Source organism: Euphorbia lathyris, chromosome 9 (genome assembly GCF_963576675.1).
Source record: "Euphorbia lathyris chromosome 9, ddEupLath1.1, whole genome shotgun sequence".
Lineage (NCBI taxonomy): Eukaryota > Viridiplantae > Streptophyta > Magnoliopsida > Malpighiales > Euphorbiaceae > Euphorbia > Euphorbia lathyris.
This window is the reverse complement of record NC_088918.1, coordinates 78,837,646-78,863,314: the sequence shown is the minus strand read 5'-3', so window position 1 is coordinate 78,863,314 and position 25,669 is coordinate 78,837,646. Positions and strand designations below refer to the sequence as shown.

The following is a 25,669-nucleotide window of genomic DNA, read 5'->3' as shown; positions in this document are numbered from 1 at the left end:
TTGATTTCAGATCAAAATGTATTTGAGAGAGTTTGGGAGGGTTTGAAATTTTCAATTTTTTTATTAAAGGACGGTTACGTCTTTTTTCGTGGCTGAAAGTGTGAAATTGGGACTGGGTATAGCAATCCACAAGATCAATGGATCTAAGATGCTTTTTTCCATAAAAGAGAAAATACATGGGTGGCAATTTCTTACAAATAGAAATAACAGACAACTATAATTTTTCTTGAATTCACATCTTATATAATCATATAAAACACATAGATAACATAACACAGTTTTGACACGAAAACCCGAAATTGCCATCCCTAATCAAAAGCAAACTATACCCTCGCGAAGCGCTCTGTTTTCCAACCTTCCATTTTTCTTTTCTTGCTATCTTCCAAAGCCAAAATCTTGGTGTTAGAGTTAGACTTGGACACACCAATCCCTCCGAATTGTGTTTCGAAAGCGAAAAAGGATGGCGATAAATTAAAGGGTAGTAATCGCTAATTGTATCAAGTCATAGGTCAAAAACCAAAGATTAACTACAGATAAAAGCATAAAGAAACAAAAAAATTATACTTCCAGCTCGGTACAACGGTAACTGTAGTCGTAACACTGTATTTCACAAATCTGATCAATGGATGACAGGCTTGAGAGGATGAGCTCTTAGGTTTGATAAGTCGAGATTCGAATCAAGTTCTTCATCAAGTTCCCCGACAATGCTTCTAAAAGAACAGAATGAAAAAGATCAATTTAGATTAACATAAATTCGAATGTAGTATTCGAATGGGGAAGTAAACTACTAAAAGAAGGAAGCATTACATGTTATCACCCCTTATAATGTATAGACCTAGAACAAGTTGTTGAACACCTTCCTGCAGATCAACAAAAGCAGATAATTAGGTGATTTAAATGGAAGAGTGTCGTTCTCAACAGCTCAACCCGCAAATAAACTTTCAAATCCATTGAATATCATAATGTAGAAAAAGAGAGTGAATTTCTGGCTTCATTAGTGAAGAGCTATGTTGCACGGAAACGGACACTGACACTGACACGGAAACAGACACTGTATATGTTATTTCTAACACACAACCTTAATAAAACAGCCTTCAAATGGAAACAGACACAGCCATGAAACACAGAAACACTACTAAAAAAAAGTGTCCCTGCAACATAGGTTAAGAGAAATTCAACAAAATAAGACTACTTATGTAGGGATGAGGATTCGAGATAAGTCTTCTTTCAAAGACTACTTAGATGCATATCTAGGTACTCTTTCTTCCTCGGATGAAGGTTAATAGACTGCTTCGAAAAAAGAAAGTTTCCTCGATAGGAGCTAAAGTTCATCGGCCCATTTTAGTAAAGGAGACTCCCCAACACATTTGTTTCACTATTCACAGTTCTCCGTTCATTCCTCAGTGATCAAACAGGCATGCATGTTGAAAGAATCAAGTAAAATTGGAAGCATGTCATAGAACAAGAACACAAACCTTAGTAGAGTATACACGTTCATGAGATTCATCAAGGATGATATTTGTGGCTTGATCAAAGCCTTTCAGGATTCCCTGATTTAGAAAGCAATTTACGATTAGAAAGACATGGTAAAAGATAATATTGGTAATGCAGATGAACCAGGCTACGAGTACAACATACCACTATATTGCGGCCATCATTGGTGATAACTGAAATAGTTTCTGCATAGAAAGTAGATCATCGCAGGAGAATATGACAAAATTAGAGACAATAAACCCTGGAAGTTAAGAAGTAAATGCCACGGATAATGAAACAATGATAAGTTAATACGGAGTTTCTATTACCATTTACCACAAGAATTAAATAAATAAATCTTTTCAGAGAAGAAATGGGGCAGCATAAGCTTAGAAAGCAGTCTAGTAAGGCATAACATTCATAGCTAAAGTATCCATTTTCATTTTCCAACAGCTAAAGAACTACCATGGTGTTTATAGTCAAATACAGTTTATCCAACTAATGAAGTTAATGCTTATGTGAAACCGAACAAAAATTATGTATCTTTTTGTTGGTTTTAGACCAAAAGCTTTCTGATTAATTAATCACGCCATACCATCATTCAAGGATTGTTGAAGTTGCCTGGGGAGGGATTTCTTAATGTCTTGAGGACTGTTTTTCAAAGTAACTTATAAAAATACTTATTACTCAATTGATGTATCAAAATTGCAAAATACGTGAACAAGAACTCGTATTGCATCTAAGGGACTAGGCACTAGCAAGGAAAATGGAACTGCCTACATCAAATGAAAGCAATTCAAAATGGTACTTAAAAGAATAAACATACGATCTACAAGAGACTCAAGTCCAGGGCCAGTAGACATTATAGCAATCCTGAAGCAGCTCCCTCACAAGAATATCCTGTCACAAAAAGAAAATAATAATAACTTTAGAACACAAGATCACACAACAGTTAACTTTTGACACAGAAACCAGAACTGCAGTAAGCTAAGGAATTCTTATAATTAGAACTGCTAATTAGGCGAGATGAGCAAGACTCAGGCCAGGCCTCCATATAAATAGTCTTGCCCAAAATATACATTATAAATAGAATATAGAAGTACAGAATTCAAAGTTTGTGTAGAATTTTAAACCTCAATAAACAGATTCACACACCTTGCATCGATTCTGCTTATTCGCCTCACTGAAAGTAATGAACTCTTTTTGCTGGCTTAATGTTTTTTAGAAAATCCCGGTAATAAACATAGCTTAAGGATCTATGTTAGCGTTTCCGTCTCAGTTTCTTTTAAGTTTTCTAAATTTTCTTAGAAATAATGTTTCCCGGTATTATGTGTAGAAATGGACAGTCTGAACTCTACCGGGGTGTTTGTTAGAAGGGATATAGGAGGAGGGATATGGATAAAAAACACGAGATAAGTTATCCCGTGTTTGTTTGCGAGATAGAAGAATGGGACAGATGGGGGATAAGCCTCTTATCCCTTAAATCCTATACCCGGGAGGGGGGTGGTATAAGGAGGTGGGATAAGCTCCTGCAATTTTAATAGGATGGAAAAGTCCATCTTATCCCTCAAATTAATGTTATGTAATTTAAATAAGGTTAAAATAGTAAAATGTATTCTTTTATCCCTATTCCCCATCCCACGTACCAAACATTGAATAATAATTCCGGACTATCATATTTTATCTTTATCCCAGCCATTTATCATTATCCCTGTCCCAACATTTATCCTTATCCATGTCCCAATAAAATACCAAACGCCCCGTACAAGTACAGGGTGATCAATTAGTTAGTGTTGTTGATGTTGTTGCAATTCTGGGAGTAACAAACTATATAAATTGAATTTGACCTAAAACTCAGAACTAGACTTTACACACCGAACTAAACTCTTTAAGGATAATCAAATTACTAAGTTGAGATGTCATGAAGAGCCTGATAAGATATCTCAAGCAAGAATTATTGGACCTAGTGAGCAATCTCCAATGTTATTTTAAGAGTTATGGAGAAAAGGACAAAATCAAAGATAATTACAAGAATGAAACAATAGTGAAGAAGACATTCACGAAATCTGAATCATTAACAAAAAAATCAAATCATTTACACAAGAAAAAATCATTAAGAATGTATAAACTAGAAACAGCAGGAGCGAAAGAAAGACAGATTGAGTAATGGAGAAAAAGATGGAGACAATAACTAACAGAAAGAGAGAGCTGCAATATTTGTCGCGATTCTAACGGCTGGTGGTGGTGATTCTGGTGAATGGTGTACCGGCGGTGGTGACACGGACTGAGGTAGGAGGTGAGACCGGTGGAAAGCGGCGAACAGAGGAAGAGCCGTTCAGGTGAGGTGGAGAAAAACGTTAGGGAGCATCTGCTAGGGATTGAGATTTAGGGAAAAAGTGAAAACAGCAATATTTTAGCCTAATAAACCCTCTATTTCAATTTGTTTTGACTAATAAATCTTTAGACATATTTTCTAATTTTCGTCAAATATACTCAATAAAAAAAATTACTAACAAAATTATATCCAATCCAACATAATTTTTGGTAAATTAACAAAAAAAAAAAAAAAATTAGAAATATCAACACACGCTAGCCAGCTGTGAGGTCCGAGTTGGCATAAGAAACACTATATGCGATAGTGACTACCTTTGTTGTCGGACCTCCACCAACCTTTGAACCAGTTGTCAATACTAGTTTAAGTGATCCACTCTAGTCCACTAGGGACTAGCATAGTCGGGCATTTGCCTTCGTGAAGGGAGGTGGATGTCCTCATAAGGTGGAACCCTATGAACAGTCGGGTATTTGGCCTTCGTGAAGAAAGGCGGGTGTCTTGATAAGGTGGAACCCTATGGACACTTTGGACTCTGGAGTTAGCATATAGTGTGTATTCTTTTTAGGGCGAGGTTACTATATAGGGGGACCCTCTGGGACGGTACACCGACAGATGAATTGATGGGATGTTTAAAGGGATAAACCCTTTCAGTAGGTGTTGGCTAACTGAGGATTTGGTAGTTCTCGGTGCCACACGGGGTTTTGACCCGGCTCATAACTGATCCCGTGACATTTGGTATCAGAGCCTAAACCAAGCAAAGTCTTGAAGAAGTGGGCGGTATGGCCTTAACTAAGTAAGCTCTTTGCGAGATGCACGATCAACCTTTAATTAAACGAGGTCTTCATGGTGTGAGCGTGCGGGCTTTAACTAAGTGAGTTTTTCATGGTATGAGCGAGCAGTGCTTTAACCAAGTGAGTCCTTCGTGATGTGGGCGAGCGATATCAAAATTTCCTCAACGAGTTGACGAACGAAATTTTTTACGATGCTTTTTTCGAAAATATTTTGTGACGCTTTTCGGATTGATTGAAAGCTTGTGGCTTACCGAGCCATTTTCTAGACTTTTACACAGTGTGTGGGAGTGTAGAAATGGATAAAAGGAACTGTGATAGTTAATGCATGTAAATGCTAGAAAGCGAATGCATACTCCCCCGCGATTGTAGACGATGGAATTCTACGAGATTTAACCCCTTTAAGTGGGGGAGAGTTCGTAGTAGATAACCAGAATTCGACACTCATATAAAGTAACATAGATCCAATCTACTGAATTAACAACTGCCATGACCAAATTATTGAAGCATAATTTAGGCTGGAATTATCTTAATTCAGTGAGATATGGCTGATGATCTTCCATGAGTGGAGAAAGTTCGTGTGGAGTTCGGGGCTTATGTGAAGTTTCACAAGAATAGATTGTTGGATTCTTGTTTGGCGAGGTAGGATTGTTGAGACGTAATCTGAATTCCGCCCCACCTGGATTCAATGAAAAATTGTTTGTGCCTTATCAGAAGTTGATCAAAGACTCATATAGAGTTATATTCAGATTATACGGAAACTGGCCATAATGTGAAAACTTATCGGTACTAATAGGCATTATTGTATAGTCTATCGTCACAAAAGACAGACATCCAAAGCGAATTGCAGATATTGGATGGAACATTCGACTATGAAATTCGAAAAAAATAAGGATTTAAATAGCCTTCTAAATTGACATATTTCTCTTCCAATCCCTTATTCTGGCTATAAAAGGCCTTGGATAATGTTTGTGGAAGATTCCGTTGACAAGCGTTGACAAGGGTGATCGTGACTATCACTTCAAAAGGAAAGAGCAATTAAGAAGACTGCTTCTATTAATTATCCAAAATTAACTTTGTAAATTAACTAAACCATACATGTCATTTAATTCACAAAATACAAACTTCTCTTTGTAAATCTTTTTTATCTTTAAACCACGAAAAGCTGTCTTTACAAAACAACTAAATCACGATATTTATACACAAGCTTTATTTTTATAATTTTTTTTTTTGTCTCTTTTCATATTTCATCAATCTGTTGAGTAGAACTATTATCTTCTGGTACACCAAACATTCAACAACATAAGAAATCCTATATAGAACTCTACTTAGAATTCATATCACCCTTTTTGTACCTTTAAAAGTAAAAATTCAGAAAATTGGAAACCAATAAAAGGGAACTATTTTATATCTTTCGGGTTACGTTATGTGAAGTGTTTTTAGAATTGATAAACAATTAATAATAACTATATGAAGAAAGAATCAGCTAATATCTACAATGGGATAAGGGCCAAATTTGTAACATTCTCAGTGAGGTGCAAATTTGAGCATAACGTACGAAATAGTCTAGATTTGATGCTAACAATTTCAAGGAAGATCAATTTTAGTTCTACGTTACTGAAAATTTGAAAAAAATGATCTAATTATCACATCGATCCTTCCAAACATCAATTAGATCTAAAATATTTAATGTGTCGTTAACACAGTTATAAAAAAAAGCAAGTTAAAATGTTAAAAACTAAGTATGTGGCATACAAAATGATCGCAACTTTTTTGGGGATAAAGACCAAATTTACCCTAACGTTTTAAGGAAAGTGCAAATTTAGTCTTAACGTATAAAAGGGTGCAAATTTAACCTAATGTTTCCAATCAAGATCAATTTTGGCGTTGCACTATCAAAAATTTGAAAGGTCTGAAATAACAATTAAATACCAATCAAACCCGTTTTTTATAATTTTCAATAGCGCAACGCTAAAATTGATCTTGATTGGAAACGTTAAGATTAAATTTACACTATTTCATAAGTTAGGATTAAATCCACAATTCACTTGAAACTTTAGGATTAAATTTTGACCCTTACTCTCTTTTATTTTGTCAATGTATCTAAAATGTTTACTGTATTACTTGTACAATTATAAATAACCAAAAAAAAGTTATGAAACTACTTAGTTTATCAATAAATTTATTTAAAATGTTTGATGTGACATTTAAATAACAGTCAACCCAACTTTTTCAAGATTTCCATAATGAATGGCTAAAATTGATCTTAAATTTACATTTTCATACCTTAGAACTACATCTGCACTTCTTCAAAAACGTTTGGATCAAATTTAATCATGATCCCAAACAACAATAGTTGAACTAAACAGACTCAAAATTTCATACGATGTACTAGACTCGGACTTCACCCGAAATGTACATTTTGTGTATTTCTGTAATGTATTCATGCTCATCAGCCTCCTATAACCATCCCTTTCCAAGGCTTTAAAAGTTGTATTCAATCCATTTTTTCCTGTTCTTTTATCTTGGTTCACTCAGAGACAAGATTATTAACAGCCAAGTAGTAGCCCCCTACAATCATAAATGATGCTAACCCGCTCCGAGCCGTTCGCAACCCGATGCCACGAAACAAGAGACTTCTATCTGCTGGGTGGATACCGGTAGCTCTCTCGAACCTTTTTCCGGGTCGTCTCCATTTCAATAGCTTTCTCTCCATGGAAATATACTACAAACAAACAATTTGATTGAATATATACTATCAAACGGAATATATAAATCGTATAACATGATTATGACACAGTAAACTGTTTGATACTCCTAAATAATTGTGAAGTAGTATAAATTACCACATTAAACTATAAAAATTACAGGAAAACAAAAACAGAAAGCAAAGTGAGCTCAATGGAATAGTTGATGACATTGCTTTTCAGGGTAAATTACACCCTATGGCAACTGAATTTTGCTCATTTTCACGGTATAGCTACTAAACTTCAAAACGTAACATAAAAATCACTCAATTTATACTTTTTAACATTATTACCACTAAACTTCAATTAACGCCTCAAAATGAAAATGTTCAAGAATTAAAGTTGTTTAGAACCACATTTACATGAACGGAATTTTTTATTTTTCAAAATCACCCTCTTTGAATCTTTCTTTCTCTCTCCTAACCAAACAAAACCTAGATGACCTCAAAACGACATTTTGAAGACTTGAAGTTGCTTAGAATATTATCAATTCTTGAAATTTTTCTATTTTAAGGTCGTCAACTGTCATTTTGAGGCGTTAATTGAAGTTTAGTGGCAATAATGTTGAAAAGTATACAGATGAGTGACTTTATGTTATGTTTTGAAGTTTAGTAAACATACCGTGAAAATGAGTAAAGTTCACTGGCAATGAGTGTAATTTACCCTTGCCTTTCACGTTTACGTGAATTGAAATACAGAATAGATCGATAAGCAACTTGCCGCAGAAAACAAGGAAAATAGTAACTTCCAAAACTAACTTAACCTGACAAAGATAAATTTTAATAAGTTGAAAATAAGGAACTGGGTGAGATTCTATAGCTCAAGTAATATATTAGCACCATTTTAAAACCCAGTTAAATTGTTTTCAAAACTTGACCACGACATTGATTTGAAATTCGAGTGGAAGAAGACACTTCACAAAGACATTTTCCATTTTAAAACCCAGGTAAATTGTTTTCAAAACTTGACCACCACATTGATTTGAAATTCGAGCTGAAGAAGACACTTCACAAAGACATTTTCCCACGAAGTATCTGCTGCTAACAAAGGGTATGATATTCAAGGAACTCTTTGCCAACATGAGCGTCTAAAGAACACGTGTCATGTAAAACCAAAATGCAAAAAGATAACAGCTAACATACCCATTTTGAAAATTTTCGAAGATAACCAAATTAGTCAAAGAAAGGCATAAAATGTATGTAGGCTGTTACAGTGTATATGACAACAGCCTTGTTGCAAATCGCTAATCAACGAGGGGCATATTTCCTTCTATACTTCATCGTTTGAGGCACATTTAAAAGCTTATGTTTGAAACCTAATTGGTGAAGAGAAAGTGAGATTAACCAATAGTTGTATATAACAAGCAATATTTCATTGATTGGGTAGTACTATCTGGTTTGTGCTTACTCAATCATGCTTGTGAGTTCTCCCTTATTTTGGACTATCCGACGTTCACGATATTTGGTTTACTGTAACGTATATAAGATAACATGCATATACACAAACTATTTGTAATGAAAAAGCATACCCTGGGCAACACAGTACACTGTGAGCGACTTTTGGCAGTGTCAAAACAATGAGATGCAGCAGCAGCAACACAGCCAGAAAAACCAGCTGCAAGGCTAACTGAGAGAGGAGAGAGTGGCCCAATTTCTTCATCAGACCTGATTGAAAGCCAAGAATTTCAGGAAAATTAAACAAGCAATGTCTTCCGTACAGCTAATACATATAAATTATGTACCAAATGGAAAAGCTAACTCCTGCAAATAAATGAATAAGGGTAAATATTTTATTAGTCCCCACCTTTTTACGTAACACACTGCTTAGTCCCCTTATTTTGAAAAACACATTTTAAGGTCTCTATCTTTTGTCAATATTAACTCTTTTGTCCTTTTGTCTACATTTTTAGATTTTTAACCGAACGTATCTTAACTTTCAGGACATCCATAGTACAATACAAAATAACCATGTTAATCTGTTATTTTCTGTTTGTGTGTTTATGCCAAATATAAAGGTTAAAAATCTAAAAAAAAATAGACAGAAGGACAAGAGGGTTAATAATGAGAAAGGATAGGGACCTTACAACGTGTTTTTCAAAATAAGGGGACTAAACAGTATGTTGGGTAAAAAGGAGGGGACTAATAAATTATTTACCCAATGAATAAACAGGTGAAATAGAAAGTCACATGGAATTACATTTTTCCATTGCATAATACCACAAGTGAAATGTTGATGTGAAACTCACATGGAAGAATACTTCTTCAATCTTTACATTCTTGTGCACCGTTTAACAGAAGCAAAAGACAAATCAAAATGAAAAATAAGAACTATCAGACTTTCTAAATATCAACTACTTACACCTCCAATCTTTAAATTTTACTCCAGGAATATGGCGGGTTAGGGGATTATACGTAAGAAAATGAGAGAGAAAATAGACATTTAAGTTCATATAAACTTCAAGCATGGGGCACGTTTACACACCTGGGTACAGGATCCATCCCTACAGCCTTCCAGTCGAGCATTGCTCGATGCAAGAATTGCCAGCTAGAAAAGAAAAACCCACCATAAATAGAATCTCGGACAAGTCCAGGGCGGAGGCCTCTCCACAATGCACCCCAACCTTCCAAAGAAATTATCTTGGATGGCTTCTGTACATCACAGACTGATGGTGCCTTTCCCGAGCCAGTCATCATCCAAGGGTACTCTTGCAAGGCGCCGGCCAACTTTGGGTGTTTAGCAGATAGGGTGGATAAAAGGGCAACAGTATGGTTCAATGCCGTCTTATTTGGAGTATAACCATGTAGTAATTTAGTAATCAAGGGAGCAACTGCTTTATTTTCTTTAATAGCAGCGGTCCTTGGAATGGGTGTTGCAGAGGCAACCTGTGCACGAAGTTTAATAATTTCAAATGGAGAGCTTATCAAAGACTCTATTGCACCAGCTGCCATCCCTGCCATGAAAGCCTCGGAGACATGCACATAACTATCTTCTCGGCCATCTGCCACAAAAAATAAATAAAAACAATTTGATAAGCTTTCAACATTTTATACCAAGTAGCTACTCTAGCCATATTTGTCAAAATTAAATTCAACCAAATTGATATTTTGGTTTGAAAAGGACATTACAAAATTCAGCACAAATTATCAGAATTGATTAAAACTGACAACATGTGCTTGTGGAATAGGTGAAATACATTAAAACATTATTATCTTGACAAATATGTAAATCTCCTTGGGCCAATTGGATATGTGCTTTACAAAATTATACTAATATACAATCTAATATAATTATATGTTGTGATTTTATTACATAATGCCTAATATTATAGACAATAACTCTTGTGCAGGTACCAGAACTCCCACTTTAACTTAATTGAATGACAAACATAATAAAAGAAATTGTGGATCACAGTAATATTTCACAAAGATAGGTGCATAAAATGTAAACTCCATAGAAATACATAAATAAAATTTAAAAGAGAAAAATTGAAAAAATAAACCATGTGATTTGGCCGATTTGCAATAACAGTCCCCATGGTTTAAAAGTTTGCAAACAGTGGTTATGTGTTTTGTGCAGTTTACAAACTCAGCCATTCCGTCAAAAATTGTTGTTGTGAACTATCTTCCCCAAAAGGGAGCAATTTGGAGTAATTAAAAAGACTAACTTTGCAAAATAACTAAACCACAAGAATTGTGACCCAACAATTGACTCACACATCCTTTAACTGCAAATTTTATAAAGCACAAAACCGTGTTTGCAAACTTCTAAACCATGGAGACTGCCTTTGCAAATCGGCCAAACCACAGGGTTATTTGTACTTTTCTCAATTTAAAAATTTAGAAAAAGGACTAAGGGTGAAATTGAAATGAATTGTACACTTTGAACTAAAAATCACATGATACTAATAACGGTTACCCTTGCAGTCTTCCATATGGGTATCCAAAGAATGTTAATTTTACCATTCTAAAGGCATACTTCATAACAGGGCTCTAAGCTGCTAAGCCATGGCCTGAAAAAAAGCCTGCCTTTACTATATGCATTGCATCCAACATCATTTTTCCTAATCCTAGTACACAATTGCAGTCTGAGAATTACAAAAATATATGTAGTAAAGAACTATGTTCAAGAGTATACCTTTATAAAAAGCTGTCAAAATTTCATATGTTCCAAAGCGAGCTCCTAAACCAAGTGCTCTCCCTGATGTCAACCACCCAAAGCCATTATACAAGCCTGAATTTTCATGCAGGAAAAGATAGCTGTCAGTTTATTAATTGCAAACTGAAATTTACGCAGAAGTGCTCACATAAGATAAAATCACAGCAAATGGGAAAGCCAAAGACTTGCATGTCGGGTGATTCATATACTGCATGCAATTAGTGCAATTTATCAAATCACGTTGGTGCCTACCAATGGCTAATAATGATGCCCAATGAAAAGGAAGTCTTATAAACAATTAAGAAATAAATGTAAGCATACAAAAAGTTCAAAAATAAACAAGCAAATAACATGATGGCCAAAGCAATGTAAAACCTGAAGAAATCAACAGTGTAGAAAAGAAAAATGCAAACCTGAATTCCCAGATACCAGACGAACTCTCTTTAAAGCCAGATGCAAATTAAATGGTTTACTGGAACTCGAACCAACCTGTTATTCCAGTTACAAAAAAAAAAAAAAAAAAAAAAAATTAGCATTCCAAAATATCCAAGCACCAAAATATGTTTGACTAGACAAGTAATGCACACAAACCTGGAGAATAACTTTGATAGTGTCAAGCGGGTAAGTAAAGACAGTGCCTAAAGCGACTGACCCTGCAGCAGCAACGGCATGTGTTGCAAACAAGTGGTTCTTCAATAACTCATCCATTAGCTTTTAACATTCACTCCCCTATAAAAACAAATGTCTGTTCTCAGTTTATGATACATTAAATCTATTTGATCATCAACCCAAGAAAACAATCTATTTGATTATGTGTTATAAATAATGCAAGCCACTTGATAGATAAAATGATTCGACAAAATAGTCTCATTTTTCAATGGCTAGCGAAGAAGTGAAATTTGAGGTGGAGATCCTATCACCAAACAGTAAGATGACTTGGCTTCACTTGAAAAAAACTCAATGACCAGTTTCCAGATGGTGATGTGAGAGGAAAGCTTTTAGCATGAAAAAAGGAAAAAAAATTGATTTACCTCAAATTGTACAGAAGATGAAAGATAATTATGTAATCTTGAGTACACAGAATATAAGAAATTAAGATTTAATTAAAGCATGTAAAAGTACCATATATGAATACTTTTTCGAATTCTAGATAGTTAGTTATTCTTTTTCTCTTTTCCTTTTTATTTGGCACTGTACATGAAGTACCAATTGAATATGAGATAAAAATGGATAATGGAGGTGTAACTTGAATGGGTTTAGAATCATTATTTGCAGGTTTTACGAAATGGTATTGATACGAGTAGGACAATTTTGCTGGCATTCTATCTATGGTCTACATCAAACTTACGAAGTGAGTTTTTCACAGGTTAAATTCACCATTGGTCACTGAACTTACATGGTTGTCTCAAAATGGTCACTCAACTTCAATTTGTCTCAATAAAATCACTCAACTTTGAACTTTGTCTCAATCGGCAATTTTAATGGTAAAAAAAACAATTAATTTTTTTGCATAAAAATAACTGATACGTGACGGCCAGGTGGCACATACGTGGATGCCATGTGTCGTTTCGGTCAGAGATCTAAGTTGACTCATGCTGACGTGTCACTAATGTCATCATTTTGATGACTTTTAATTACTGAAATCGGCGGAGTAACATAATTGAGACAAAACTCAAAGTTGAGTGATTTTATTGACCATTTTGAGACAACCATGTAAGTTCAATGACCAATGGTGCATTTAACCCAGTTTTTCACCTTTCCGCTCAAAAAAAAAAAAGTAAGAAACTGAAAAGATGCAAATGGAGAATCAATTCAATTGAATACTTTACAGATTACAACTCTACTTAAGTAATATTGTATTTGAATTCTGAAGTACGCTGTGCAGAATCAATTTAATTGAATTCTGATTCTGCCAATTGGACTCAAACCACACAAGAATTACAACTCTACCTAACCTAACACTGCATTTCAATTTTCATATTTCACTAATCTCAACTCAACAGTTCTACTTCTACAGGGAAGATGCAAAAAGGTTTGATCTAATATTGCATTCATGTTCTCATCTCCAGAATTCAGACCACACCCAAGTTTTGCACTCACATCAAAATAATCAATAGGAAATCAAATCCAAGAAAAGCAATCGCATGTGCCAATAAAGAAATCAAGTTCATCTCAATTCCTTGAAACCTCGATGACACCAACCCATATATTTAATCTCAATCCTGATTCCTGTTAAACTAATATGATTTTCTAATAACCCGCTATCCAATCCCTAACCTCACATTGTAATAATGAATAAGAAAATAATCTTAATGGTGAACATCACAGTGACAGCAGCATACATAATCAACCTATTGAAGCTACTAGAAGCTTCAGATTGCTTAAGAACCGAAGCCAACTATGCAAGTGTAGAGCCGAAACACAAAAGCTATTCAGTTGCAGAATCAACCTAACAGATAGAGAGGCGAAACTAGTGAGCCTGAGATTTGAGAAGACTAAATAAGAACTAAGCAGTCGACTCTAGAACTTTGAACTAATGTGGACAATGGAAGCTGGATGCACCTGCAGTAGTCGAGCCGGTTAGAAGTGGATTTGGGATTTGGGAATCTGATTCCAGTGTGAAATTCGAGAAGAGTGGTTCGAACTCGATTCAATTCAACAATGGAAAAGATAAGTTAAATTTGGGAAATTGGGGGATGCGGTCGGCAGCTGGTTATGTGTTTAGGAATATTTTGCTAAGGAGCTTATATAATAACTTATTACTCAAAATCGATGCATCAAAGTTGCAAAATACGTAAACAAGAACTCGAAGTGCATCTAATACTAGCAAGGAAAGTGGAAATGCCTACATCAATACGAAAGCAATTCAAATTCAAAATGGTACTTAAAAGAATAAACATACGATCTACAAGAGACTCAAGTCCAGGGCCAGTAGACATTATAGCAATCCTCAAGCAGCTTTCTCACAAGAATATCCTGTCACAGAAAAAATAGACAATAATAATAATTTTAGAACACAAGATCATACAGCAATTAATTTTGACACAGAAATATCACCTAATAGCAAAACCATAACTACAGTAAGCTAAGGAATTCTTATAACTAGAACTGCTAATTAGGCGGGATGGGCAAGGCTCAGACCAGCCTGCATATAAATAGTGTTGCCCAAGCTCCGCTCAGCGCATCCCATAAATAGAACTAGCTCAGGCCAACCCAGGCTTGTAATACTTATTCCCAAGCCAACTAACCCAACCATATTTTTTAATAATTGACTTTTTTGCCTAAAATATACATTATAAATAGAATATAAAAGTATAGAATTCAAAGTTTGTGTAGAATTTTAAACCTCAATAAACAGATTCACACACCTTGCATTGTTTCTGCTTATTCGCCTCACTGAAAGTAATGAAGTCTTTTTGCTGGTTTAATGTTTTTAAAAGATTTCCGGTAATAAACATAGCATAAGGATATATGTTTCACGGAAACTCTTACTCATTAGCGTTTCTGTTTCTCTTTCTTTTTCGTTTCCATTACCGGTTTCCTAGCTAAATTTTCTTAGAAATAATGTTCCCTGTGTCTGATTACGTTTCATTTTGCAACATAGATAAGGATTATGTGTAGAAATGGACAGTCTGAACTCTACAAGTACAGGGTGATCAATTAGTTAGTGTTGTCGATGTTGTTGCAATTCTGGAAGTAACAAACTATATAAATTGCGTTTGACCTAAAACTCAGAACTAGACTTTACACACCGAACTAAACTCTTTAAGGATAATCAAATTACTAAGTTGAGATGTCATGAAGAGCCTGATAAGATATCTCAAGCAAGAATTATGGGACCTAGAGAGTAATCTTCGATGCTATTTAATGTAGAAAAGGACAAAATCATAGATAATTACAAGAATGAACCCGATAGTGAAGAAGACATTCACGAAATCTGAAACATTAAGAAAAAAAATCTAATCATTTACACATCAGCTAATCATTAAGAATGTATAAACTAGAAATATGAGTGAAAGAAAGACAGATTGAGTGATGGAGAAAAAGATAAAAGGGAGATGGAGAGAATAACTAACAGAGACAGATAGGGGAGACGATTCCAGTTGGAGTAGCTGCAAGACTTGTCGCGATTATAATGGCTGGTGGTGGTGATTCTGGTGAATGGTGTACCGGCGGTGGTGAGACGAACTGCGGTAGGAGGTGAGACCGGTGGAAAGCGGCGAAGAGAGGAAGAGCCGTTCAGGTGGGGGAGAAAAACGTTAGGAGCATCTGCTAGGGATTGAGTTTGAGGGAAGAAAGGTGTAAATTACACCCATGGCCACTGAACTTTAACCATTTAACGTTATAACCACTGAACTTCAATTCTTAACAGTACAGCCACTGAACTTTACACTTTTTAACACTGGTGGCCACTCAATGCCTCAAAACGGCCATTGACGGTCTAAAAATAAAAAATCCGAAGCGTTAATAATATTCTAAGGAACTTTAATTCTTTGAAAAATTTTATTTTGAGGTTATTTATGTGTTGTTTTGTTAGGAGAGAGTGACTTTTTAGAGAAAGAAAGCTCTAAAAAATATGATTTTGGAAAATAAAAAATGTGGCTTCATGATAAATGTTGTTCTGAACAACTTTAATTCTTGAATATTTTCATTTTGATGTCGCTAGCGGTCATTTTGAGGAGTTAGTTAAAATTGAGTGGTCACCGATGTTAAAAAGTGTAAAATTCAGTGGTCATACCATTAAGAATTGAAGTTCAGTAGCCACAATGTTAAAATGAGTAAAGTTCAGTGGCCATAGGTGTAATTTACCCGGGGAAAAAAAAGTGAAAACAACAATTTTTTAGCCTAATAAATCCTCTACTTTAATTTGTTGACTGATAAATCTTTAGAGATATTTTACATGTCTAATATATCTCTAGCGTTGTCCAAAAACTGATCCCGAACTTCAAAATATTATAACTGATCCTTATAAATTGTTTATTGGGAACAAATAACTCATACACAACTTTACGAGTTATTAGTTATAAACAAACAAGTTGGGGAATTAGTTGTAATGTTTTGAAATTCAGAATCAATTGTATTTTTGGACAACTTGGGGGTTAGGGATGTATTTGGCCTTATTTCTAATTTTCGCCAAATATACTCAATAAAAAAGCTAATAGAATAATATAAAACCATTAAATTAATAATTATTTAATAGATGTCCGTTACATTAAATGGATAAAATGTATGTTCACCAACAACTAAACATGTAGCAATTAAAAAATATCTCGTTTTTGACGAGTTAATATTTAAAATTGAGTAAGAATTTCTCGCCTTTGACGAGTTGGTAGTCGTCAGAAAGAATGAGTACTCTAAGTTGGACTTATCGGGGAATGGGTAAGTTCCTTTCGAGAGCTAGTAAGGAAGCGTTGATTAAATCATTGGTTTATTCAGTTCCCTCTTATGCTATGAGCTTGTTTTTAATTTCAGAGTTACTTTGTGCGAAGCTTGAGCGTCTGATAAATTTATTTTGGTGGGGCTCGAATGGTGGAGATGGAAAAGGCATCCGATGGACTTCCTCAGATAAATTATGTCTTCCAAAATCTATTTGGTATCTTATATACCCGAGTCGGGTTGTGAGTGTGGGATCATGTTCCTCATCCTTTTCTTTGTAACATTTTGCTTGAGTATTCTTAATAAAATTTCTATTTTTCCTTAAAAAAAACATGTATTAATTATTCACATGTGATGATTAAAGATAAATGCAATTAATATAAATCATTGGTAACACACACCAAAATTAAGACTTATCTCCTCATTTGTAACACACACCAAAAAAAAACATGTATTCATTTCATATAAGTCTATTATTATAGATAAGACTTATCTTCCCATTTGTAACACACGCCAAAATTAAGACATTTTATGCTTTTATTATTTTCTCACTCTAAGTTCTTCGTTATATTAGTACTATATATAATCTTCATATATATTTACTAATATATATTAATCTATATATAAGTGTGGTTATAATTACATTATAATCCATAATTTTATAACATGTTATTAGCATGAGTTTACTTGATCGATTAATTTCATCACGAACTTGTTCATTTAATTAATCTCAATTAAGTTCTAAATTATTTTTTTTGTTACATATTATAATTTTGTTTTCTAATACAATTATTTGTATCATATTTTAGACATGTCGAATCTTACAAATGTTTAATTTGTGGTACTTGACATTTTCGGGAAGAATTATTTTACATGAGTATTGGACGTGGAATTTCATTTAGAGGTCAAAGGTCTCAAAGATACTATTAAATACCAAAATAATGCTGATTTACAAAATCATGCAAAAACGAGATTTTTCTCCATCATCACCTTGACGAATAGCTGAAATTTGAATGTCTTCCTGTTAAAGATCCATCAGTTCTTTGAAAAAATTTAAAGGAAATATATGATAACCAAAAGTTGTTCCTATTACCAAAAGCTCGTTATGACATGCTGATTAAGGTTGCAAGATTTTAAATCAGTAACAAAATATAATTTTACGCTTTCTAAGATTACATCTCAATTAAAATTAGGTGGAGATGATGTTACCGATGAAATTATGTTAGAAAAATCTTTCTCTACTTTTCATGAATCTAATGTGCTCCATGCAGGAGCAATATAGAGAGAAAAGTTTCAAAAAGTATTATGAATTAATTTATTGTCTGTTTATAGCAAAATAAAATAATAAACTTTTAATGAAAAATCATGAGTCTCGTCCTATTGGATCGATTACATTCTCAGAAGTGAATACAACGGCATACAATAATGAAAAAATAATTATGGACGTGGTCGCAATCATGGACATAATAATAAAAAAGGATAAAGTTCAAAAAAAAAAACCACTCTTTGTTAGACGGATACCTAAAAAAAAAAATTTGTCAAGATGAAGACTGTGATTTCGTTTGCGACTAGGAGGTGACTGAGGTTTTCACTTTTACTAAAACCAAAAATCTTAAAAGTAAAATGAACATTGATAACCTCAAAATTAAAAATTTCAAAAAATTATAAGGTTAATCATAACACTTTAAACGAATTCAAATGGCTAATGAGATATATTCAAAGGGCTAACGAGATATCTATGAATTTCAGGGGCCAATCGAATTGTTGGCCAAGCACGGACCTGGTGGGCTTATTTTATATACTTTTGAGTTGAATAGTTTTGTTGATGGGCTTAATACATCAGGAGACCTTTGTATTTGACCAATAATCTGATTCACCCCTTAACTTTGAACATGTTTTATTAGGTCTCCTAGAACTTGATTAAAGTGACCTATTAATCCCTGAACTTGTTTACACTAGTATGCACTTCAATTTGTACAAATCTCCACTTTGCTCTATCACGTAGGACTTATGGAGGTTAATCATGCGACGTTAATCAAAAGGCTAATGAGATATCTCGAAAGTTCAGGGGCCAATCGGATTATTGCCAAACACAAGATCCTGAACTATTAATTCCCGAACTTACTTAAGCTGGTATGCACTTCAACTTGTACAAATCTCCACTTTGCTCTACCACGTAGGACTTATAGAGTTAATCATACCATGTTAAGCAAGTTCAAAAAGATAATGAGATATCTCGAAAGTTCAAGGGCCAATAGCCAGATGCATTAAGCCTAATTGACATCGTCATGAAACCAATTGAACTAAAAGTTCGAGCTGGTAGTTAAGGCTCAATTATAGATCTTATATTAATAATCTCTAACACACCCCCACATGCAAATGCCCCTTAGGCTTGCAGCGTGCACAACGCATGCCCATATTCCCACATATTACCATGTCCTGCAGTTTAATCAACAAATGAGGCTGCCAGAAATCGAACCCTATACCACTTGTTAAAGTGGCTCTGAAACCAATTGAACTAAAAGCTCAAGCTAATAGAGTTAAAGGTCCACTTCATATTAATATCCGACACCTATGATACAACAACTAATACAGAAAAAAGAAGACTCAAACTAATATAGTCATAATTCAAACATGCAAAATTCCACCTTGTAACAGAAAAACAAAACAAAAAAAAAACTCTATCATTGAAGTAATAACTGAAGATTTAGTATAACATACATATACATATGTAACCTATATGAGCTTTAGCCTATGTGTGAGCTTATCTACCATAGGATAGAATTAGATAAGGACATTGTATCTTTATATACATTACCCTTACCTTCCTTCTATCAAACCCAATTCAGTATATATGTTCTTCATTTCATGAATGATTCATAACTAAAACACACATTTGATAAAAGAAAAAATCAAAATTCTCCATGAGGAACTATGAGCAAGTAACCAAACCATCTTGATCCAATAATTGACAGCACTCTTGTTGATTCAAAGTCCATCTAACTGCACGATAAAACTCAATCCAAGACGATGAATGGATATGATAATCCACAGGAGGCCCAAACAAAAACGTAGGATTAGGGCTAGCTGGGCAAGCAGTCACCAAATCCAATACAGATGCTGCTGGTTTAAGTGATTGAGGGAAATTAAAGGCTAAATTATCTACTTTGTGTTCATAAATTTTGCCATTTCTATCCAATTTATACCTTGAACTCCCCTGAAATTCACCCTTTGCCTCCCATGGAACTCTTGGAACACCCTTCAAATTCCACCTAATTAGTATTACATTTTCGGAAGGCTGCCAAATTCTATACACCTCAAGTGAAATATCCCTAAATAGAATCTTCCCATGAAATCTCAGTGCCCAAAATATCAATTTATACTTGTCAATACCAGAGAACGTATTCAACGGATCAATAAAAGTAATATCATCCCTGAACAACACAGAAGTAGCAAGCAACTATCAATTTTTTAACATAAACTTACACGGGATTAAATGCATTGTTGGTTACTGAACTTTCATGGTTGTCTCACAATAGTAACTCGACTTTAATTTTTCTTAATAAAATCATTCAATTTTGAATTTTTTTTCTTAATTAAGTCACTTCATCGACTCCAGGAGCAAAAAGATACCAGAAAACATGACGTGGTTGACACATCAGAAGTAATCAACTTTTATGGCAATGACATGTGGCTGACACCTAAATGACAAGTGGCTGCTACCTAACTGACCAAAATGACACAGGTGCATGGGCGGAGACAGGGGCCAGACCCTCTGGCTGCTGGAACCACCCCTGTTGTTGATGGTTTCAAATTATCATTGGAACCATCCCTACACTGTGGATGGTTTCGGTCCCTGTTTATTCGGATGGTTCATTAACTAATTCATTAAGTTTGTATTTAATTATAAAACACGAACAGATAAATTTCACTAAGTTTGTTCACAAGGACTAATAAAAATTAATTAAGACTACTCAGATGATAAAAGAAAAAATTTAAACAACTACACTTGTAAAATTGGCCCCCAACCAATCATGTATTCGTCGCAGCTTGTTTCAGCCAGTGATGGAACAGTGATTTAATCGAGCCAAATTGAAGTTTAATGAACATTTTGAGACAGCCAATAAAAGTTTAGTGAACAAATATGCATTTAACCCACTCTTATACATCAGAGAATTAGAATTCGAAGCGGAGATTAGAAATTACCGGTAGATATCGTAATTGAGATCTTTTGTGAACAACAAAGGCATATCTTCACGCAGAGTCCGTACAGCTAACCCGAGATTGACATAGAAGTTATCTCTTTCATGGTGCTGCTGCGAATCTAGCCGAGTCAGAGACTGAGAAGGATTAGAAATGGTAGGTGTGGTGGTTGTTGTTGTTGTTGTCGTCGTCGATTGAAAATAAGAAGGGAGAATTTGGGAATGGAGGTGAGTAATCGATTTCTCTCGTTCTTTACCGGACGAGGATTTCGAATTGAGAAGCAACGAAGGAGAGAGATTTGGGAGAAGAAACGCCATGGATGTTGAATTTTCTTGGTTCTTAGCTTCTCATGGAGATTCTGAATTGCAGGCAGCCAAAAACTGTTGAGGGTTTGAGTGGCTCTAAACGTGGCCATGGAAGTGTGTCTATATTCTGAGATTGAAAATGCACTACGGAAGCTTTTTCCTCTTTTTCTCTTGGGGTTTTGCAATATAACCCCTCTACTTTAATCTTCTTTACTTTCTTCCTAACAAAATGGAATAAGTTACACAATTACCTCTAAATTATCGGGTAAATTACACTCATGGCCACTAAATTTTGTTCATTTTCACAGTATGATAACTGAATTTCAAAACGTAATATAAAAATCATTTAATTTTGGTTTAATACATTTTTTGCCTCCTGAACTTGTTCAAAAAACTTGATTGGCCCCTTGAACGTTCAAAGTGTCCCGATAGCCCCCTCGACTTACATAAAATGTTCAGTTAACCCCTTGAACTTGCGCAAAATGTAATCAATTGATCACTCGATTGCAAAAAAAAAAAAATAAGTTAAATGTGGAAGATGTATTGCACGTGTCTTAAAAAAAGTAAAACGACCAAAATCGGGGTAATGCGGTTCTAATATTAGAGAAAACAAGTTTTATAGTTGAACAAGTAACAACTTAATTTTTAATCTATTTTGGAATTATGTAATAACATTATAAGATGCGTGGAATACATCTTCCGCATTTAACTTACTTTTTTTTGCAATCGAGTGATCAATTGATTATATTTTACGTAAGTTCAGGGGCTAACTGAATCTTTTATGCAAGTTGAAGGAGCTATTAGGACGATTTGAAAGTTCAGGGGACCAATCAATTTTTTTAAATAAATTCAGGGGACAAATAATGTATTAAGCCTTTAATTTTACATTAAATTACACTCATGACTATTATTACCGTTAATCCAACTTAACATACTCTTACCTTTCACTAAATTACACTCATGACCACTATTATGGTAACTCAATTTCTCTATTTTCCTATTTTACTCCCTTTCACTATATAAATTTTTTTTTTTCTTCATCGCTTTCACTCCCTCTCACTTTTCTATCTTTTTCTCCCTTCATCTCTTTCATCTCTTTCATTTAATTAAACCACAGATAACTAATTAATTAGAGGTGCCAATTATCGTGTCGCGCCGTATAAAGATTGGGTCTTCTCCAGTTTTGAATGACTTGAAATTGTTCATTCTACAGTTTGAATGGTTTTGAGACTGGACCTTCTCCAGTTTTTGTTGAGTGATGACGGCTCCCCGATTGATTTGATTTGAGTGACGACGGCTCCTCGTATCCTTTTGAAGATGAGTTGTACTTGTGATTACCTGTCAGGGCTTCTTGTGTTCCTGCAAAGATGTCAATAACTATGCACGATATAATGGATGAATGCATGTGTAATGTGATTTCTTTGGAATGATTTTTGTCTCTTTATTTGAAAAGAATATTTGAGATTTTTTTGTTTGAGAAACACAAGTTTTCTCATTTGAAATTTTTATGAATTTTTTTTATGCATGATTGATTGCTCATGGAATGTGTCACACCCGACCCTAGACAACCTCAATCGGCATCGGGCGTGAAATAGAAAGATTATAATCAACACTTAGGAGTCTCCAATTTATCCCAATATCATAATATCATATTATATTACAATTGAAATACCAAAGTTCTAATCATAATTCTAACAATAAGCAGCCAACTTCCAAACCTCGCCTAAACGGTCGGTAACTTTCTCACCTAAAAACATTAAAACATTTAAAAACGTGAGACAAAAATCTCAATAAGAAACTATCAGCTATAAAAACCAACTTTATTTAATATAGCTACATATATACATTTATAAAGGGATTTAATCAAAACCTTTATCTTGTCAAAACGAATCAAAACAAATAAACGTTTCAGCAAACCAATTCAGAATCAAATGAATGTTTTATCAAACCAACTTGTAATCAAATAAATATTTTATCAAACCAACTTGTAATCAATCAAACGTAAAACCTTATATCAAAATCAATCATAACCGAAAACATAATCCAAATGAACTTAAAACATTGTATCTATCCTCGAGTTTCTCCCCTTAAGTATCAATCCATAATCACATATATAATCGAGACGTCTCATAATATTGCCTATCCCATATGGTCTTACCCAACACTTCGCTGCCATACCCAATAGGTCTTCAGACTGTGTACACAGGCCATGTCCCTCACTGAACATGGTCTTCAAATATAAAACCACCGATCCGGATACCTCTCGATGGATATAAAATCATAAAATCATAACGTGCTCAAATTTCCTTTCACAATCAAATCATTTGGCTTCAATTAGCCCTTTTGTATCATAAAAATCATATTTGGACTTCAATCTCAAATACTAACAACAATAACCGCAACAGATTTCTCAATCCAAAAACAATTCGTAAGAAATCATCAAATTCATTTTGTTCAATATAGATATTGAAACAAAAAACATATATGTATATATGTAAATCAACCAAATTAAGCCTTAAATCAACATAATCAAGTAAAATCTGAAATTCACATAGAAGCATAATCAATAGCTTCATTTGAACCATAATTTTACAATAAAAAGCAAAATCATGAAAAACCTCAATTTTACAAAATTCCTGCATAACCCTAAAATATCACTTTCTGAAACTTCTTTGATTATATATATATATATATATATCTGTATACATAAAACTCAAAATATAGTTGATAGTTACTTACCTTGGCTACTAATTAAAGACCACAAACCCGTTCAATTCGCCTCTAAACTCTGTCTAAGACATTTTCCTCCAAACACTGCCGAAACTCAAAAACTCTTCGGCTAGGACTTAGATCTATACATAAGAATGCTATGGTTCCAATTTCGAATGATTCGGACGGTCGAATATCCGTAAATCAAAGAAACGGTGGAGAAACGGTTCAGAGAAAATTGATGAATTTGAAAAAAAATGAATAGAAAAAAGAAAGGAAAAGAATATATAGGATGATGATGGAGTGATCCGATATCTCCTGGAAGATTTGAGAATTTTTGGCAAATATCACATTTGATCCTCCATCTTTCTATGATTTTTATGATACAAAAGGGCTAATTGATGCCAAATGATTTGATTGTGAAAGGAAATTTGAGCACGTTATGATTTTATGATTTTATATCCATCGAGAGGTCTCCGGATCGGTGGTTTTATATTTGAAGACCATGTTCAGTGAGGGACATGGCCTGTGTACACAGTCTGAAGACCTATTGGGTATGGCAGCGAAGTGTTGGGTAAGACCATATGGGATAGGCAATATTATGAGACGTCTCGATTATATATGTGATTATGGATTGATACTTAAGGGGAGAAACTCGATGATGGATACAATGTTTTAAGTTCATTTGGATTATGTTTTCGGTTATGATTGATTTTGATATAAGGTTTTACGTTTGATTGATTACAAGTTGGTTTGATAAAATATTTATTTGATTACAAGTTGGTTTGATAAAACATTCATTTGATTCTGAATTGGTTTGCTGAAACGTTTATTTGTTTTGATTCGTTTTGACAAAATAAAGGTTTTGATTAAATCCCTTTATAAATGTATATATGTAGCTATATTAAATAAAGTTGGTTTTTATAGCTGATAGTTTCTTATTGAGATTTTTGTCTCACGTTTTTAAATGTTTTAATGTTTTTAGGTGAGAAAGTTACCGACCGTTTAGGCGAGGTTTGGAAGTTGGCTGCTTATTGTTAGAATTATGATTAGAACTTTGGCATTTCAATTGTAATATAATATGATATTATGATATTGGGATAAATTGGAGACTCCTAAGTGTTGATTATAATCTTTCTATTTCACGCCCGATGCCGATTGAGGTTGTCTAGGGTCGGGTGTGACAGAATGTAAATTTGTTGTGTGAAATATTTATGATGAATAAATGAATGAGCTTGCTTGATAAGGCGAGAAATTTCTGAACAGTTTAGACCTTGAAGGTCTGAAAATTACTTCAAAAGCATTCGATGGACACTGGAACGAAACAATAGTTTTAAAGGGAATAACATGATAAATGATAGATTCGAAATGACATGCAATTGAGTTTATGAACACAAAGATTCTATTTCTTGAATGAATGCTTGTGATGAAATGGATAGATCAAGGCATGATATGCTTGCAATTTTCTAATTAATGAAATTTTTTTAGGAATGTTTGGGGAACATTTGAGGGAAAATGTAATTTAGTGCGACAATGATTTTTTTTGTGATTTTCTGCTTGAAATTTGTTTATTTATGAAAA

The 25,669-nt window shown here is 34.1% G+C and overlaps 3 protein-coding genes across 5 annotated transcripts; all 3 read right to left on the bottom strand.

The window, feature by feature from the left end:
* Positions 1 to 437: 437 nt before the first annotated feature.
* Positions 438 to 3,898, bottom strand: LOC136205563 (sm-like protein LSM8). 2 transcript variants are annotated; one of them, XM_065996215.1, is made up of 6 exons: positions 3,666 to 3,898; positions 2,300 to 2,373; positions 1,639 to 1,679; positions 1,476 to 1,550; positions 808 to 860; positions 438 to 710 (listed from the first exon to the last, which is right to left on the bottom strand). In XM_065996215.1, exons 2-6 carry the CDS (start codon positions 2,334 to 2,336, stop codon positions 620 to 622), a joined length of 297 nt encoding a protein of 98 aa, XP_065852287.1. In that variant the 5' UTR covers positions 2,337 to 2,373; positions 3,666 to 3,898; the 3' UTR covers positions 438 to 619. The 2 variants fall into 2 exon arrangements, with proteins under 2 accessions (XP_065852287.1, XP_065852286.1); XM_065996214.1 differs by having other exon boundaries at positions 3,670 to 3,896.
* Positions 3,899 to 6,744: 2,846 nt separating this feature from the next.
* LOC136205562 (uncharacterized) lies at positions 6,745 to 15,779 on the bottom strand. 2 transcript variants are annotated; one of them, XM_065996213.1, is made up of 9 exons: positions 15,572 to 15,779; positions 15,395 to 15,432; positions 14,398 to 14,471; positions 12,087 to 12,224; positions 11,909 to 11,984; positions 11,475 to 11,570; positions 9,822 to 10,338; positions 8,869 to 9,004; positions 6,745 to 7,318 (listed from the first exon to the last, which is right to left on the bottom strand). In XM_065996213.1, the coding sequence occupies exons 4-9, from the start codon at positions 12,201 to 12,203 to the stop codon at positions 7,124 to 7,126; spliced, it is 1,137 nt and encodes a 378-aa protein (XP_065852285.1). In that variant the 5' UTR covers positions 12,204 to 12,224; positions 14,398 to 14,471; positions 15,395 to 15,432; positions 15,572 to 15,779; the 3' UTR covers positions 6,745 to 7,123. The 2 variants fall into 2 exon arrangements, with proteins under 2 accessions (XP_065852285.1, XP_065852284.1); XM_065996212.1 differs by lacking the exon at positions 15,395 to 15,432.
* A 3,756-nt stretch (positions 15,780 to 19,535) lies between these two features.
* Positions 19,536 to 21,498, bottom strand: LOC136207098 (uncharacterized). Its single transcript, XM_065998372.1, has 2 exons — positions 21,078 to 21,498; positions 19,536 to 20,305 (listed from the first exon to the last, which is right to left on the bottom strand). The coding sequence occupies exons 1-2, from the start codon at positions 21,389 to 21,391 to the stop codon at positions 19,804 to 19,806; spliced, it is 816 nt and encodes a 271-aa protein (XP_065854444.1). The 5' UTR covers positions 21,392 to 21,498; the 3' UTR covers positions 19,536 to 19,803.
* Positions 21,499 to 25,669: the final 4,171 nt, after the last annotated feature.